The 18,606-nt window shown below is 42.7% G+C and overlaps 1 protein-coding gene across 10 annotated transcripts in view; it reads left to right on the top strand.

Moving 5' to 3' along the window:
• ERC1 (ELKS/RAB6-interacting/CAST family member 1) overlaps positions 1-18,606 on the top strand; it is a 270,866-nt gene that overhangs the window by 57,838 nt on the left and 194,422 nt on the right. For all 10 annotated transcript variants that reach the window (XM_070371714.1, XM_070371712.1, XM_070371717.1 and 7 more), the window contains exons 3-4: positions 8,357-8,773; positions 16,285-16,359. In XM_070371714.1, the coding sequence (XP_070227815.1) occupies positions 8,357-8,773; positions 16,285-16,359 (492 nt within the window). The remainder of the gene's footprint in view (positions 1-8,356; positions 8,774-16,284; positions 16,360-18,606) is intronic.

The following is an 18,606-nucleotide window of genomic DNA, read 5'->3' as shown; positions in this document are numbered from 1 at the left end:
AACCCATGGCCAAATCCTCCTTGCTCCATGTTCTCCCCTAACCTCGAGGAAGAGTCCTTATCAGCGTCCTTCAGTTCCTGTGATGCTGTGTCCCTGATTTCTGCTCACTCTCCTGACGGCTCCTCTTGTCCCTTTGCCAGCCGCTCTTCCTCCGCCTGCACCTAGTCTTGAATCAGGCCTGTGACTATCTCCTCTTAGTCTCTTTTCTTTTCCTAGGGAGGCTCCTTCACTACCCTGGCCTCAAGTGACAGATCTATGTATCAGAGCTTCCACACTTTTATGTTTATTTTTTTTTCCAAGAATTTTAACAATTAGTTTAATTCATCATTTTTTTTTAACTTTTTATTTTGCACTGGAGTAACAGCATTGTGATAGCTTCAGGTGCGCAGCAAAGCGACACAGCCACACACACTGCATCTGTACCTCATTTCATTCCTTGAAGCTCTAGACGCACCTGCACAGTTGCTCCTTAAACCTCTTCTCAGCATCTCAGAAGCATCTCACATTCAGCTCAAGACCTCCTCTCAGTTCTGGTCCTTGCTTATTTTTCCCCATTTTTGTTTGTGGTTCCACCAGCTTGTCCATGGTGTTTTAAGTCAGAAACTTCAGAATCGTCCTTGATTGCCACCACCCTCCTTTCCCGCCCTGCCAGTCAAATCCTGATACTTTTTTTCTCTGAAGTATTTCTCTAAACCATCCGTTTCCCACCCCACAGTACCGTCGTATTTCGGTCCTGTCACTGTTGGCTGAGGTCTCCCAATTTTATCCAGTCTTTCTCTTTCCCCAAGCCTCACACACACACACAGCCTCATTGCAGCCAGTTGGAGCTTTCGAAAATGCACTTGTGATGTGTGAATCCTGGCTCACTCACTAGTTACGTGACCTTGGCAGGCTGCTGAGTTTCTCCAGACCTCTACAGACCCTGTAAAATGGGTATTCAGTCTTACCTCATGTGACTGTTGGAAGAATTCAACACAGTACTGTGTGCCCGGCATGTGGCCGGGACTTGGTGACTGTTAGTGACGATGGTGGAGAGGGTCATTCTCTGCCCAGAACTTTCTCAGGCTTCCTCTTGCCCTTAAAAACCATTACACCTCTTGCCACACTTCCCTGGCGCTCAGTCTCCTTAGTTCCTCTGTCCCCTCCTCCTTCAGAGTCTTTACCTAAGTAAGGGTACATGTTGTGTCTTTAAATAGTTAACAGAAGTTAACTTCTTCACATCTCACCCAGCCAGCCCCAAACCTTCTCTTATCTCTTACTACCGTGAATTTATGGCTTTTATCCTTGTTTGCAGTTATAATTGTGTGCGTGTGTGTGTTTGTTTTTGCTGGGATTAAAAACTATCTTATCTACCTTGATGTGGACAAAGGCCATGTTTGTTATGCCCATCTGCCTTGTGTCCCTGGCAGGGAGCGTAATGCCTACTGCATGGTAGCCGATAAAGATCTTTCTCCCATCAGGAAGGGGTTAGTTACACTTTTATTTTCTTCTCTGTTCTTCAGTGTTTGGTTAAGTTTATTTTTCAACAGCACCGCCTCTGTGGGCAGAATTGTCTGAAATGGACTCTTTCAAGTTAATTACTAGCTCCTGTTCTTGATGGAGAGAACTCCCAGGGTGGCCCGAGCCCTCTTAAAATCTGTTTTTCTTCTGGTACTGAAACACGCTCGGAGTTAGTTTTTCCTCTTAGGAGAAAACACTCTTCTTGGGTTCCTGTAGGTTTCATGTTTTTGTGGAACTTGTCTATAGGTTGGGATTTAAATTTTCTTATGCTTAAATATGTATTAGAAATATGAAATATTTTAGGTTCACTAATGTCATCAGATATTCCTTTGTGAACCTCTTAATTTAAGTTTTCTTGTTTCAGTGTAGATACCTTGGATCAAGTGTTATTTCAAAAAGTTGATTTTCCTTATAATATGGAGATCGAAGAATTTGTTCTTAAGTTGTCAGAAAAAAAATTATATGAGCATCTATCCCAGTTCATATATTTAGTTTAAAAATAGTTTAAACATTGGTAATGAATCAGGTATCCCTGTATGACTTTTTTGTTTTTCAGATACCTGACAGAAAAAAGAAACTTGCTTATTCAGTTTTTCAGTAAATAGGAAGAGGACAGAAAGGAGATTGTTGAAACTACTGGTTATTCTTGCTTTCAGATTTTCAGTGTCCTTATCTCCAAGATCATTTTTATAGGAATCTTTGACATCAAATTTTTGGTAGGAAGATAGAAGTAGTTGTATTTTGTGGGAATTCTCAGGGAAAGATGCCATTTCAGGATGTAGGATGAGAGGAGAGAAGTTAGGATTCTTCTCTGTCTTTTCTGTCCTTTCTCTCATTCCTTCTTTCAGAGAGAGAAGATCCTATGGGTAGAAATTTTTTTCTTTTTCTTTTTTTTTAAACTTTTCTTGCTGTAGAGAAAATTTTAAGCACTTTTTCCATGTTCCAGATCAAGCTGAGCAGGAGAGTGAACAGAAGCAGACCAGTGAGGGTTGGTATAAAGTCTGGAAGGTGAGAAGCGTGAGATTGCTTTGGAGGGTGTCCTGAGCGGAGTTCTCAACTAGCACGTCTCCTAATACCTGACACGTGACATCTTCCTTCGGAATCCAGCACGTCTGTTTTTGGTTGATTGTGGGAAATGTCTGTGCTCTGTGTAGCTATGCTCACTTCGTCTTCTGTGTCACGTGCTAGAGCAGCCTGGCTTCTTGCCTCCGCCGCATCCTCCTCCAAGGTTGTTGGCAGAAATTCTTACAAAGTGAAGCTAGCTTGAATGTAGCCCAGAGAAGAAGGGTGTTGATTCCCATTTCAGTGGAGAAGATTGCTGCATAGCCCTCTAGGTCACCAGTTCAGAGCATCGTTTTCATTCTGTATCCCAGTAGGGTGGGCAGAGCGGAGCTCAAGAAGCAGGGCGCGCTGGCAGTTGAATTTTCTTTCTTCACCAGAATAGTGATTGCCATGCTAGTTTAATCACAGTGTGTATGTAACTCCATGAGCTGTGGTAAACGTCTGTTTCTCCTAAATTAAATGAATTCAGTGATGCATGTTCAGAACAGACAGACAGTTGTACCTAGGAATCCATTTTGTTGTTAAATTTAGCTTCTGATACATCCCTTTTATTTGGTCAGAATTTATTTGGATTTTTTTTTTTTTTTACTTCCAAAGATAAAGAATGAAACTAGGAATTGATTTTGAAGTCCAGCAACTGTTGAAGAATATTTACAGTGTGATGTGGGCAGTTAAATGTATTTAAAAATGATATTCCTGAATTCAGATACCTGATAATTTTATTGTAAATTCATTTTTCATAAGAAAAAGCAGTGCTTTTCAAGAGTTTGAAGACTGCCATAATTGAATCTTTATTACTTGCTAAGCATAATACTCAAACTGGAAATTATAAAAGAAAAGGCTCTTATCTTTGCATTAAAAAATGATCCATTTAAAGTTGCCATAAACTATGTTAAAAGAAAAAAAAAAAAACAGATTTGGAAATACATTTGTAACATGCACAGCAGGTGGAAGGTTATTTTCCAAATATAAAAAGCCCTTGAAGTGGGTTAGGAGAAAGGTTCAGTTCAGTTCAGTCGCTCAGTCATGTCCAACTCTTTGTGACCCCATGAATCGCAGGACGCCAGGCCTCCCTGTCCATCACCATCTCCTGGAGTTCACTCAAACTCACGTCGATTGAGTCAGTGATGCCATCCAGCCATCTCATCCTCTGTTGTCCCCTTCTCCTCCTGCCCCCAATCCCTCCCAGCATTAGAGTCTTTTCCAGTGAGTCAACTCTTCGCATGAGGTGGCCAAAGTACTGGAGTTTCAGCTTTAGCATCATTCCTTCCAAAGAACACCCAGGGCTGATCTCCTTTAGAATGGACTGGTTGGATCTCCTTGCAGTCCAAGGGACTCTCAAGAGTCTTCTCCAATACCACAGTTCAAAAGCATCAATTCTTTGGCTCTCAGCTTTCTTCACAGTCCAACTCTCACATCCATACGTGACCACTGGAAAAACCATAGCCTTGACTAGACGGACCTTTGTTGGCAAAGTGATGTCTCTGCTTTTGAATATGCTATCTAGGTTGGTCTTAACTTTCCTTCCAAGGAGTGTCTTTTAATTTCATGGTTGCAGTCACCATCTGCAGTGATTTTGGAGCCCAAAAAAATAAAGTCTGACACTGTTTCCACTGTTTCCCCATCTATTTCCCATGAAGTGATGGGACCAGATGCCATGATCTTAGTTTTCTGAATGTTGAGCTTTAAGCCAACTTTTTCACTCTTCTCTTTCACTTTCATCAAGAGGCTTTTAAATGTCCCCAAACAAAATGGGAAAGAACAAGAACAGGTGAGTCACAGAGGTGCCTGTAGATACATGAATAGATGTTCAGTCTCACTTGTAAGCAAAGAAAAGCCCAAAAAAGAAAGAGAAGAAAGAAAATACCCCCACTGTCAAAGATATAGGAAAGTGCTCAGACATTGTGTGGTGGAAGCTGATACAAACCTTTTTAGAGATAAATTTGTTGTCTGTGTTAAAATTATAACTGTATACCCTCTGATCCAGCATTTCCACTTTTCAGAATTCATCTCCAGTAAAAATCTGGATTTATGTGCAGAGATGTACATATGAAGGTGCCTGTTACAATAGTGAAGAGTGAGGACCAACCTAATTATCAGTAGTTACAAGTAAATTATTAATATCAACACATTGGAATTCTGTGACAAGCATATTTTTTCCCCAGGTTTTAAACTGCCATAAAGTACATCAGGCTTTCCTGGTGGCTCAGTTGTAAAGAATCTGCCTGCCAATGTGGGAGACGCAGGAGACTCAAGTTCGATCCCTGGGTCAAGAAGATCCTCTGGAGAAGGAAATGGCTACCCACTCCAGTATTCTTGCCTGGAAGATCCCATGGACAGAGAAGCCCGGCGGGCTACAGTCCATGGGGTCGCAAAGAGTCGGACATGACTGAGTGTGCTCACATGTGCACACATGTACACACACACACATCTTACATTAACCATCTTGAATTTACCATCTTAACCAGTTTTCAGGTGTACAGTTAATAGGTGCATCCACACTGATGTGCAGCCGTCACCCGGAGCTCTTGTTATCCTGTAAAATCGAGCCTCTGTGCCCATCAAGCAGTCACTCCCTGCCTGCCACCTCCCTCCTCCTTCCACCTCCCTCCTCCTTCCCAGCCCTTGGCAGCCACTCGTGTACTTTCTGTTTCTTTAAATCTGACTGCCCCAGATCCCTCATGTAAGTGGAATCATAATATTTGTCTTCTGTGACTGGCTTATTTCATTTGGCATAATATCCTCAGGGTTCACCCATGCTGTAGCATGTGTCAGAATTTCATTCCTATCTGAGGCTGAAAAGTATTAGTAGGCATTTTTTAAAAATTTAACTTCTGAGTGAATAGTACATCCATCTTTGTAGTACATCCATCCATTCTCTTGAACCCTTCAAATTGAAGAGGAGGGTTAGGAGGCAAGAAAGATGGGAAGTGACTGCAAATGTGTGTCTCTCAAGGGGTGATGGCAGTGTTCTCGAATTAGATAGTAGTGATTGATGGAGACCTTTTAATACACTGAAAGCTGCTGACTTATACACACACTTTAAACCAGGGAATTTTATGGTATATGTGAACTATGTCTCAATATCCAGGTGTTGCTAGTGGTAAAGAACTTGCCTGCCAATGCAGGAGACATCAGAGACGAGGGTTCGATCCCTGGGTTGGGAAGATCCCCTAGAGGAGGAAATGGCAACCCACACCAGTATTCGATGAACCTGGCGGGGTACAGTCCATAGTGTCTCAAAGAGTGGGATGTGGCTAAAGCAAATTAGCACACATGCACAAAGCTATCATTAAAAAGTTTTCAATCTCAATTATACCTCCGTTAAAAACATTTTTATGCAGAGTAGAATAAAGTTTCTTACAGGTTGTCCCTCAGTCATTCCAGTCCCTTCCTCCTTCCTTCTCTCTCTCCCTCCCTGCCTTCCATACCCAAAATAACATTTAAATTGTTGTGTATAATTCCAGAGGTATTTTTATTTCTTACGAATATTTTGTTTTTTACTTACAGTAAATACTTATTGTTCCGTCCCTTTTCACCAAAGTGGTATAAATTGAACACAGCCAAGCAGGCATCTCTGAAGTCTTTTTCTCCTATTTTTAAAAGTAAAAATGTCTCTTTATTGACTATGTGCTTACTATAGGGGATTTAGATAATACAAGAAAGCATGAAGAAAAATATAAAATCTACCCATAGCCAGAGATAGTCACTGGTAATTGTTTATATTTTTTTAGACTTTTCTCTGCATGTATATACTTTTATAAAAAATAGAATTGGTATCATCCTATACTTGCTCTTATGTAGTCTGCTTTTTTTTACACTTAATATGTTGTGAATATAGTTTTTATCAGTAAATGTAAAGCTGCATTTTAAAGTATTGATGCATGATATTAAACTGGGTGGTCATTCCTCATTTACTCAACTCATCACCTATTAATACCCTTTTAGGTTGTTTCTAATTTTGTCAGTGGTTTAAACAACAGTGAGGATCTTTGTACACTTGCCAGATCGTTTCCTTGAGATATTTACTGCTGTTTTACAGTTTGCCAGAAATACTGAACAATGTATGCTTTGACATACCTTGATTTCCATGATGTCATTAGCTCTGTGAAAACATGGTGCAGGTATTTCTATCCTCATTTTAAAGACGAGAAATCTGAAACTATAAAAGATGACCATATGTCCCCAGTTAGGTAGCTGTTTGGTACGAGAGCTGGAGCTGAAGCTAGTGTCTTCTGATTGTGGGCTAGTTTGCTTCCAGCATGGCGCGCTGCCAGGCTTGAATACCTGCCTACCAAGAGTGATTTTCTGTTGTTGCTTCTTCATTTCTAAAAATAGGGTTCTCAATGTAACTTCCTTTTGGATTCTTTGTATAGTGTTCTAGGGGCTTCCCAGGTGGCCCAGTGGTAAAGAATCCACCTGCCAATACAGGAGATGCAGAAGACGTAGGTTTGATCCCTGGGTTGGTAAGATCCCCTCAAGGAGGAAATGGCAACCCACTCTAGTATTCTTGCCTGGGAAATCCCAAGCACAGAGGAGCCCGGTGGCCTACATTTCATTGGGTCGCAAAGAGTTGGACATGACTTAGCGATTGAACAACAGCAGCAGCATAATGTTCTAGAATTTATCAATTCAGATTAGAGGTTCATATACTATCTTTAGGGATATAGCTAAAGATACATCCTCAGCAGCATTTTAGGAGTTCATCTGCACAGACATCTTCATATAGTTACTCCCCTATATTGTTTTCTTCTTCTGTATAAATAGCTCCCACAGTCTCAGTATTTTGTGGGTTTTTTTTTTTTTTTTTTTTTTTTGTGGTTAAAGCTTCAGGTTATCTTAGTACCTTTGGGTACTAGCATCCATGGGCTGGGAGGATTGCTTTAATTCGATGCCGGCTCTGTTATTGTGTGATCTTGGGGTGAGTTATTTAAGTCTGTGTATGCTTGGTGTCAGCATCAATAAAATTCAAATAATAGTACATGTGTTATAGTGAGGATTAAATAAATGAACACTTAAAGAGTGCTAAGCACATTCTGACATGTACTTTTTAAAAAAATTTTAAATTTTCTATTGGGATAATGTGATAGTTTCAGGTGAACAGTGAAGTGATTCAGCTATACTGGCATGCACTCTTATGTTTATTATTTACTGTCGAAATTTAATTGTAAAGCACTTAAAAGTCATTTTGTATTTTGGTATCCCTTGTGGTTTCTGGTGAAATTTTTTTATGGTATGTTTGCATTCCTATAGATTTCCCCTGTCTTTCCCCTTTCCTTTCCTTCAGTTCTAGGTGATACCCTCTATTAATTTTGAAGAGTATCTTTATTTAGTCGTAGCTTAAGCACAGTGAAGAGTTGCTGGAGTCACCTTGTTTCCTGTTGGTAATAAACACAAGTTAAATTACTGACATTTTACAGATTGTAAGGGCTTTCCTGGTGGCTCAGATGGTAAAGAATCTGCCTGCAGCGTGGGAGACCTGGGTTCAATCCCTGGGTTGGGAAGATCCCCTAGAAGAGGTCATGGCAACCCACTCCAGTATTCTTGCCTGGAGAATCCCATGGACAGAGGAGCCTGGTGGGCTGCAATTCGTGGGGTCATGAAGAGTCGGGCATGACTGAGTGACAGACACTACAGATAGGAAAGACAGTGTACAGAATAACACGATTCCTGATTTGTTCAGCGCGGGATTCTGAGAGGTGTGGTAGCTGCCTCCTGCCTCCTCTGATCCCGCTCTGTTTGTGCTCCTGGAGGAGGAGGGCTGACCTGGGTCTTGTTTTCTGTCTGGACCCAGCACATGCAGATGACCATCCAGGCTCTCCAGGACGAGCTGCGGATCCAGAGGGACCTGAACCAGCTGTTCCAGCAAGACAGCAGCAGTAGGACCGGCGAGCCGTGTGTGGCGGAGCTGACAGAGGAGAACTTCCAGAGGCTGCACGCGGAGCACGAGCGGCAGGCCAAGGAGCTGTTCCTGCTGCGCAAGACGCTGGAGGAGATGGAGCTGCGGATCGAGACTCAGAAGCAGACCCTGAACGCACGCGACGAGTCCATCAAGAAGCTGCTGGAGATGCTGCAGAGCAAGGGGCTCTCTGCCAAGGCCACTGAGGAGGACCACGAGAGGACACGAAGGCTGGCGGAGGCAGAGATGCATGTGCACCACCTCGAAAGCCTTCTGGAGCAGAAGGAAAAAGAGAATGCTCTGCTGAGAGAGGTGAGTGGCCGCTTTCTCAGCTGTTATGACACTCTTTTTTTCCCTTACTAGTTAGCATCTTGGCCTAGATGAATTTATATGCTCTCTTGAGCTAGTGGAAGGGAACTCCTTCTTTGGTACCTAAATTCTGTACCGATTTCTGTTCTGATTTGCTTTCTTGTGTGAGCTGATGTTGAATGGCATGTATACCAGCTTAATGACTTTCTGGGTTTTTCTTTTCCCCTCTTGTAGACTTATTTTGTTGCTAGAGGGGCACAGAATATTCTTGATTGATTACTCATCTCTTGATTTGTTCATAGAGACACACACAACAAAATCAGAATCAGAGTAGCTAACTATTGCTCAATTTTAAAATGCGTTAATCATTGAAAGTGAGCAGTGACCTCAGTTTTGAGTATGCCTATAAAGTCCTGGGCAGCAGTAATGGATGTTTGCCCTGTGGTTTCTATGGAAACTGTTGCCGTGCTATAAAAGATATGTGATAAAAAGCATCTGCTGCCGTAGAGGCACAGCTGGAGGAATGACATAGAGGCAAACTGCCACTTATTTTCTAGAGAGGAAACTCGGCCTTTAGCTGACCACTGTGACTACTGGTAACGTTTCACTTTTCTATATAATACTTCATTTTAAGAAATCATAACTGAAGAATTCATCTTACGTTGAATTCAAAAAAAAAATTGACCGCTCTCATTCTATGAGGTCAGAGACTTCAGCTAACTTTCACATTGTGAACAATGAAGAAACATATAGTTTCTTCAGTATACGAACACTTGTTTAAGCAAATGTATTTTATACCCGTGATTATTAAAATGTGTGGTACTGGCACAGTAATAGATAGCTAAATTGATGAGGCAGAATTTCTCTTCTATTTAAAAAATAATATAGTTTTATGATGTATGTTTTGGAATAATGGCCATTGGAAAACAGTTTACATAGTTACATCAAATTAAATTCTAGATGAAATAGTTACTTTTTAAAAGATGAAAACAACTAGAAGAAAATGTAAGTAAAAAGCTTTTAATATAATCTTGAAATAGGAAAGAATCTTTATTGCCATAGCAAGAAGCTTGAATAATTAAATGTGTGTATGTTAGAAAATACAGTTAACAAAAGTTAAAGTGATTGTTTGGGGTGGAGTTTTGCAATTTGTGGCTCAACTGTTACATAAAGGTTGTTTCCAGAATAGTAAGGTGCTAGAGGCACTTGGCATCACCTTTCTGTTCTCATTTACTCAGCAGGTATCCATGGAGCCTCTAGTTTGTATTTGATCCTGGGATAGGCACTGGGTATACACTTCTTACATTTTTCATGTCAGAACACACCGTCTGTGCCATCCCAGAACTAAATATCTGGAGAGAGACAGTGAACTGATAATTATGAGATGACATAAACTGCTGCTGCTGCTGCTGCTGCTAAGTCGCTTCAGTCGTGTCCGACTCTGTGCGACCCCAGAGACAGCAGCCCACCAGGCTCCCCCGTCCCTGGGATTCTCCAGGCAAGAACACTGGAGTGGGTTGCCATTTCCTTCTCCGATGCATGAAAGGGAAAAGTGAAAGTGAAGTCGCTCAGTCGTGTCTGACTCCTAGCGACCCCATGGACTGCAGCCTACCAGGCTCCTCCGTCCATGGGATTTTCCAGGCGAGAGTACTGGAGTGGGTTGCTGTTGCCTTCTCCTGACATAAACTAGTTGAGTCTAATTATGTCGAGAGAAGGGATTAACAGGGTACGCAAGCATCTTTGAGGAGGTGCCCTTTAAGGGAACACTGAAGAAAGCTGAAACAGTCTTTCTGAGCATTTGTGTAAAACATGTCCTAACCCTAACCTTGGAGAAGGTTAATGGTTTCAAAGGCCTGAGGGGAAGGAGTTTGAGGAGATGAGAAGGCAAAAACCATATTGTCTCAGGGGGAGGCAGGCATGAGATGAGAGGTTGAAGAGGTCGCCGGGGCCAGGTTCATTCATTCCACTCATCAGGTGTTCATTGGGTGCTCACCCGGGTGCAGAGCACAGGGAAGCCGCAGTGAACACAGTCCTTGCCCTCTGGAGACAGAGCGCTCGCCTCCATGATCCTTGCAGGTGATGCAACAGTTTTATTCAAAGTCCAAGAGAAAACTGCCACAGTGTTTAATCAAGGGAGTGATAAGATCTGGTTTAGCTTTTAAAATTTAGTCTGGTTGTTTTGAGCATAGATGGGGGAGGGGGCGTTACAAGTGATCAAGGGAGTCTAGTAAAGACTCTTAATGGCTCTAATCTGGGTTGATGAGTGGTGACTTGAAATGACTGTTGTACATTATAGCACCAGTGTGTCAAGAAAGGTAGAAAGAATTATAAGTTGACAACACTGAGACATCCATAGGTTTTATTCTTATTAGATTATCGTCCACCTCTGAAAAACAGCAGTAATTCATCAATTCCAAAACTCAGTTTTCCCCATTTTAACATTGTGAAATTAAGTCTTACCTTTGATGGGACTTCCCTGGTGGCTCAGATGGTTAAGGGTCTGCCTGCCATGTGGGAGACCCAGGTTCGATCCCTGGGTTAGGAAGATCCCCTGGAGAAGGAATGTCTGTCCACTCCAGTGCTCTTGCCTGGAGAATCCCCATGGACAGAGGAGCCTGGTGGGCTACAGTCTGCGGTTGCAGAGTCAAACACGGCTGAGCAGCTTTCCCTCTCTTTCCCTTGGTGGTGTCTTCGAGGCCCTGTCGGCAAGGCTGCCGTCCTGCTGGACCTGTGCATTCACCGGTCACAGCTGCTCACTTTGTCACCATGTAGCCCATGTTCTGAGCATAGTTGCTATTTTTCTTGTTAACTTTAACTGATGTTCAGTGCCCCTTCAGTAATACTGTGATGTGAATCTGCACTGAAACAAAAAGTTATCCATGTGAGGAAAGTTGTAAAAACAGTTTAGGGTTGTATGTGGTTAAACTTTTATGGTTAAATAAGTGAAAAAGAATCTTGCAATCAATATAAAATAAAAATTCTGAATGACTCTGTGAGTCACGATCTATTTGGAGGCATTCCCTTCTTTTCTCTCCAGCACATTGAACAGCAGTTTGCCATACAATCGGTGGCATCTTAGATTTGATGAGATATAGTAACATTAAAATGTTATTCCTATCCAGAAATGTTTGCGTTTAGTTTTCCATTTTGTTCATGACCATGAATCCGTCAATAGCAGGTAAATGATTCCCCCAAACAAAAGCTAAAGAAGGAAAAATAAAATTTAAGTTAATCCTGTATTTTCTGTTTGTAGTGGAAGTACGTTGTTAGGTGACTTATGGTTAGATTTTGTCTGTTTACTGGAGTATCTTTCCTTTGATGGGTAGAAGAGTGAAGACATCTATTGGACAAATAGTGAACTGCAGCCCAGACGTGGTTAGGGCCTGGGGCCCGGGCATGTGGGGTTTTAACAGGCTTTCCAGGTGGTTCTGTGACACACCAAAGTCTGGTTCTCAATCTGTTGGCAGACCATACCTAATCTGGCTATGGAATTCTTGGATCAGCAACCCATATGCAGTCCGAGCATTGTCTATAAGTGGAATAAATATTTCAGGTGTGTGTGTGTTAATGTAGATCCTATTGTGATGAATAAAATACTGGTTTGTATTTACATGTATGCCAATTTTTGTCTGTATAATATTTCAGTCAGCAAACCTTGTTTAGAACAATTGCTGTCATGTTAGTATTTGCAGAAGCATTTGAGGTTAAAAGACCTACTGTGTGACTAGTTCTAGGTAGAAACTCTGACTGACTAGCACATCTGAGGAATGCCTGTCTGTATTACCGGCAGTTGTAAGGTAAAAACAGAGGACTTTAGAGGGAAGAAAGAGAAACAAATAGGCATAGAGAAAAGATGGAAACAGTGGACAAGGAGTAGGGAGAATTAAAAAAGGAAAAGGGTCCCCGGTGAGCGTGCGCTTTGCTAGTAATTTTGGAAAATGCAAACAGCTATATCGCACACCTTAGTGATTCCACTTATTCTGTCTCATTGTGTGTGTGTGTGTGTATGTGTGTGTGTGTGTGTCATTTGTGCCTCATTTTGGCAGGAGGGTGTGTTTTCTCAGAATGATGCTGTCAGTCGAGGTGGTGAGGGGTTGCAGTGCAGTGCCCTCGCCTGATGTCTGGAGTTCAGGTGTAGGCAGAGTCCTGAGGGCTCTTTCCCACATGTCTGTGTTGAATACCGTCAGCCCTGAACTTGTGCAGAGAATTAGATCTGGTGAAGGGACATCTACCTGTGAACCAGGGGTGCTGGAGGCTAAAACCTGAATGTTGGAAAAAAGAAAGTTCAGACGTAAGTACTGCTTTTCAGCCCCGAATACTCCTTTCTCTCAACTGTGTAAGCAAGCTTTGACTTACTTTTAAGAAGAAAGAAAACTACAACAAGAGAGAGATTTTGTTCCTACCTCGTTCGTTTTCTTTGTCTAGTCATTATTCTTTCGTGTATGGATGAGAGGATTGAAGGCGTTTTCTAGTATGCACCACAGTCGACAGCATGACTGGCTCCAGATGATTCTACCTGTACTTGAATTTGTTTTGAATGAAAGTTTTCAGGCTAAAGAGAGTGAAATAAAGCGAGCACGTAGCATATTCTACTTCTTACATTTGTCTGAATAGTGCTTTCACTTTTATTTCCAGAGTTGTCTCTCTACTGACAGTGCACACGTCAGAGGGATGATGTGTCAGTGGGAAAGGGGAACTGATGAGTCTACCAACTGCAGGATGTATTCACAATGAGCTTCAATGTGCAGGCCTTTGAATGGAAATCTGTTACAACCGATAGGTTTTAAAATGTCTTAGTTGGAAGGTTTTATACCTGCAAATGGTTTAAAGTACACCCAAGTTCCTTGTTAGAGGAGGGTTTCTTTTTATTCAAATGTGCTTTTTTCTTTATGTACTACCGGAATGCTTGCTGGAGTTTAAAATGAAATTCTAATAGTTTCACCTTAAAGCATTTGGAAATTTCCCTAAATTGAAAGTCGGTTGTGGGAAAAAGGTCAGATAAAATTAATTAATTAAAATTAATTCAGTGTCTGAATTATGAGATACTTCTAAGAAATGCAGTTTTAATATTTCAAGTAGATAAACGTGTAGGGTCAGTCAGTCAGTGTTAGTCGCTCAGTCGTGTCCAACTCTTTGGGACCCCGTGGACTGTAGCCCGCCAGGCTTCTCTGTCCATACGATTCTCCAGGCAAGAACACTGGAGTGGGTTGCCATTTCCTTCTTAGGGGATCGTACCAACCCAGGGATCGAACTTGGGTCTCTTGCATTGCAAGGTGGATTCTTTACCATCTGAGCCACCAGGGAGCCCTTAGAAGACTTTATTAATAGATGAGATCAGTTAACAGGTAGCAGGATTCATTTTCTTTTTGTTAATACATTTTAAAGTTCTGTGCTCGTTTATTAAACATATATTATTAAACATCCATGTGCCCACTTTATCACCTGTTGACCGTGTAGGGCGTGTAGGACAGACTGGAGGCTGGGAGTCACTGATGAGTTTGTTGTCTTAATGCAGGTGGCAGGTGATTGTGGTCTGAACTCATGGGTTCAGATTTTGTCCTGGATTAACATGTGGATTTTTCTCTCTCTCTTAGTGGTCTGTTTTGCCTGGCAAGAGTTAATTGTGGATGAACTTGACTGTTAATGAGACCTATTTTTACATTCTGTTGGGGCTGGCCCAGGTGGTTGTCTCTCCAGGGCTAGCATGTCTCTGCTCAGCGCTGCTGACCTTCTCTCCACTGGGCTGTTTGGAGCTTGAATCTCGACAGCCCCCGTGAGCTCAGGTGGTTGCTCACTTGTTGCTCTCTGATCATTGTTCTGCCCACCAACAGTCGCTCTTTGTCTGACATCATGGAGTCTTTCCCTGTGTACCAATACTTAGCTTTTACCCAAAGACTCCAGGGGACCCTGTCGGATCAGGCGCTTTTCCAGCTAGCTTCCTCCTCTCTGTTACTCTGCTTCACACGTTTCCAGCATCTTGGGGACTCGGACCCACTGGTCTGTGTTCCGAGCCCTGCAGGACTGCAGTTTTCCATTTGCCTTCTTCTCTGCACATCACACATCAGATAGCAAGTCTGGATCATAAACTCATTAGTTTCTCTTCTCTCAAGGATCATAGTCCTCTGCTGCTTGTCTTCCAATGTCTGAAGACAGTTGCTTCATGCATTTTTGTCTAATTTTAACATAGTTTACACCAGGAGGCCAGTCCTCTATCCATTACGGTCAGATTGTGTTGACCTTGTAGAGTGATAAGAAAATGGGAAACTCATTGAAGGATTTAATGACAAGTGCCATCATCTGTTGATGCTTTTTCAAGATTACCCCATTGCTTTCTTTAAAATGGACAGAAGAAATGGAAAGAAGGTTAACTTGATGCTGTTGTAATAATCTAGGTTTGAACTAGGCTGGAAATGGAGTGAAATGGTAAATTTGAGTATTTTGAAGATGGAACAGTTAGGATCTGCTCTGGAAGGTGGTAGGAGATAAGGATCTGGGAGGACTTGAAGGAGACCCTCTGGTGTTTGGCTTGAGCCACCAGGAGGCTAGTGTCCTTTCAGGACATGGGCAAGACTCACCAGTCTTCAGAAGAGGGGCCAGGTTAAAGAGGAGGAAATCAGGAGTTTTGTTTTGGATGAGGTAAGTTTGAGTGACCCGGTGGACATCTGTATAGCGTTGTCAAACAGGCAGAGCAGAGGGCAGGCCTGGGCATTCGCCAGCACTGCTGAGATGGAAGGCACCCATGTGGTCACTTGGGCTATCCCAGGGGACTTGGGAAGTACCGGCTGACTCAGAGACAGTCTCAGAGTCTGACAGGAAAGGTTCGTAACTTCAGGCGGAATCTCTTGAAGATCCTTACTGTGGTGCTCCTCCACCTCTTTCCTTCCTTTCTGATCCTGAACTCACGGAAATTTGGATTAAAAAAGTAGCTCTGTTTTTTGACACTGGCTGACCATAGACTACTTTGGACACTCATTCAGTAGCCTTACCCTCTTTTTCTTTCTGACCATGGCCCCTACGAAACCGGAGGTGTCCATTGTGGGCAGCCAGGGGCCTGTGGTTCTCGGGCAGATGTTATGCAGAGGATGCTGTCCACACAGATGTCTCAGTAGCTTGTGCCTTGCTCACTGGACTGCTGCGACTTCCCCTTTTGAAAAGGGAATATTTCTAACCCCCTTATTGGATTGCTTAGCGTCTTGAAAATACGCTGCCGAGCCGTGTGGAGGGGCGATGCACCAACCTGGGACATGCCGGAGCACCACCTGTCATGATGGCTGAGGCCTCTGGGGCACACTGTGTGTGTACCGAGGGGCTCAGAGATGGGGGCCCTCCCGTCCCCTTAGCTGAGGGCAGTGGGCTTCCTCGTTCGCAGGGAGACAGGAGGTGATCAGTGTCTCACAAGGCTGGGGAAGGCATCTCTGCATGCAACTACTACTCCCTCGCCACCCCTACCTTCTTTGGGGAAAATAGGAGTGAAGAGGAGGACACTTACTCTCTTTCTTGCTTTTTGTGTATAGGAGATGCATCGGAGATTTGAGAATGCCCCTGATTCTGCCAAAACTAAAGCCCTGCAAACTGTTATTGAAATGAAGGTAAGTGGGAACCTAATAAGGAACCGTACTGCATCAGTTCGCACTTTCCAGTGATCACACTTCGATGTGTGAGTTTTAGAAAGCGGTACTTAGTTCACTCACGTTGTAGACGGAGAAGAAATAGACTTCATGAGCACGACACATGAAAAGAGCTTCAGTTTCATTTCCTCTTGCCCAGCATTTCTTGGAATCGGCTCTTCTCAAACCTTTTGGTCTCAGGGTCCCTGTTCTCTTAAAATGACTCATCTTGCTTGTTTTTAAGAAATTGTCTGCCAGGTACTTCCCTGGCGGTCTAGTGGTTAAGACTCTGTGCTTCCACTGCAGGGCGCCTGGTTTGGATCCCTGGTTGGGGAACCAAGGTTCTGCATGCTACGAGGCGCAGCCAGAAAGAAAAAAGGAAGGAAAATGTCTATTCTTCTCTCAAGTAAGGCTGTGCTGTGCTTAGTCGCTCAGTCGTGTCTGACTCTTTGCATCCCCTTGGACTGTAGCCCACCAGGCTCTTCTGTCCATGGGATTCTCCAGGCAAGAATTCTGGAGTGGGTTGCCATGCCCTCCTCCAGGGGATCTTCCCAACTCAGGGATCAAACCCAGGTCTCCCACATTGCAGGTGGATTCTTTACCATCTGAGCCATCAGGGAAGCATAGGGTTTCGTGAAAAAAAGTACTTGATTCAGTTGCAGCCCATCGAGTGTCCTGGGAGCCGTGTCATACTCCGGACACAGCAGACAGACCTGGCCCCTTCCCATTTCCTCACACAGAATGGTGAAAAGATGTGTGCTTAAGGGTTAAGCATATGAGAAGTCACAATCAGGGACATTGTTAAGTGAGCCAGCGTTCTGAAAATGTTCTTTCTTCTTTGTCTCTTTGCCCGAGGGCGCTGACCCTGAGAACACGCTGCCTGCCAGCATGGTTTCATGCTGTTGCCATTGTCCTAAGGCACCCAGTCTGTTGTCTGTCTTCTACCTTCATTGCACATAGTAGCACGGTGGAAAAGGCCCACAAGTCAGAGAATTACTATGAAAAGAGTTTTGGCTTTTCAAAAGGGCTGGGAGGCACCCCCGGGTTCCACGGACCTCTGCTTTAAGTACTGAGTAGTTAGAAATCTTTAGGCTGAATGTAATGGTGCTTGGTGATGAAGAGCTTGCCTTCTGTGTGAAATCCCTTGGATTAAAAACCTGGCTTTGTGTAATCAGCCGTATGATGTAGAACAGGTAACCCAACCCCTCTATGCCTCAGTTTCTTTACTGATAAATGGTGATGATACTAGTACCTATCCCATGGGCTGTTTGTAGTTTAAATTCTTTAAAACAACTAAAACACTTCGAACAGGGCCTGGTACATAGTAAACATTCAGTCAGTGTTAGCTGCTGCTGCTGTTACAGTTTTTATTAACAGCATATTCTTTCTTACAAGAGCGGAAAACTCTTACAGACAAGGACCCTCCCTCCTCTCCTTTCTCCCTCATCTCTGTTTCTCTTTTTACCTTCTTCACGTCCCCTAAATAGTTTAATGCAGTATTTGGCATCGTGCACCTTCATTTAATATCTGTTAAATATTAAATATTTGTTAATATTTGTTAAATATTCACGTGAATATTTAGTTTTTGGTATATAAATAGTTCTGTGTAAATAGATGCTTCTCAAGTACAGTTACAATAGTGATTTCTTAGATGGTTTCCTGTTAAAACTGTTTATATTGTATACATCTGTATTCTCACTGGGGAAAGAGTTTTCCAGACAAATTCCAAATTAGTGGATTCTGGGTTCTTTGTAGTCAGACAATTAATAGTCTTGAACATAATCTTATAAAGAGCCTTTGGGAAGGTTGGACTGCATTCTCACGTTCCCTAGTGGTTATTTACGCATATTATTTACCGAGCCCGTTGGAACCTAAGAGGGAAGCACATGGCAGTGCCCACGTTCACAGAGTCATCTTGCTTGCCTCTGACAGCACGGAAACGCAGTGGATCTATTTTAAGTTGTGTTAACCTCCAGCCATTTTGCTAAGAAGCAAGAGACGGAGATGCCAGTGGCCCAGTGGGGTCAGGTGGATGTTATATTGAAATCACAACCGAAGACACTGAGATGCAGCTGAGACAACTTTTGAAAAAAGGTTGAGGATTTGGGAAATTTAACAAGGAGCAGAGGATTTCAGTGGGTTCAGTTGATTATTGTTGGGGAAGAACAGAGTATTAAGATGGTAGAGGATTTATTTATCTAGTTATCATCCGTTCTAAAACCTCCTTTG

This window comes from Bos mutus, chromosome 5 (genome assembly GCF_027580195.1).
Source record: "Bos mutus isolate GX-2022 chromosome 5, NWIPB_WYAK_1.1, whole genome shotgun sequence".
NCBI lineage: Eukaryota > Metazoa > Chordata > Mammalia > Artiodactyla > Bovidae > Bos > Bos mutus.
Note: the sequence above shows the minus strand (reverse complement) of the source record. Positions and strands in the feature narration are given on the sequence as shown.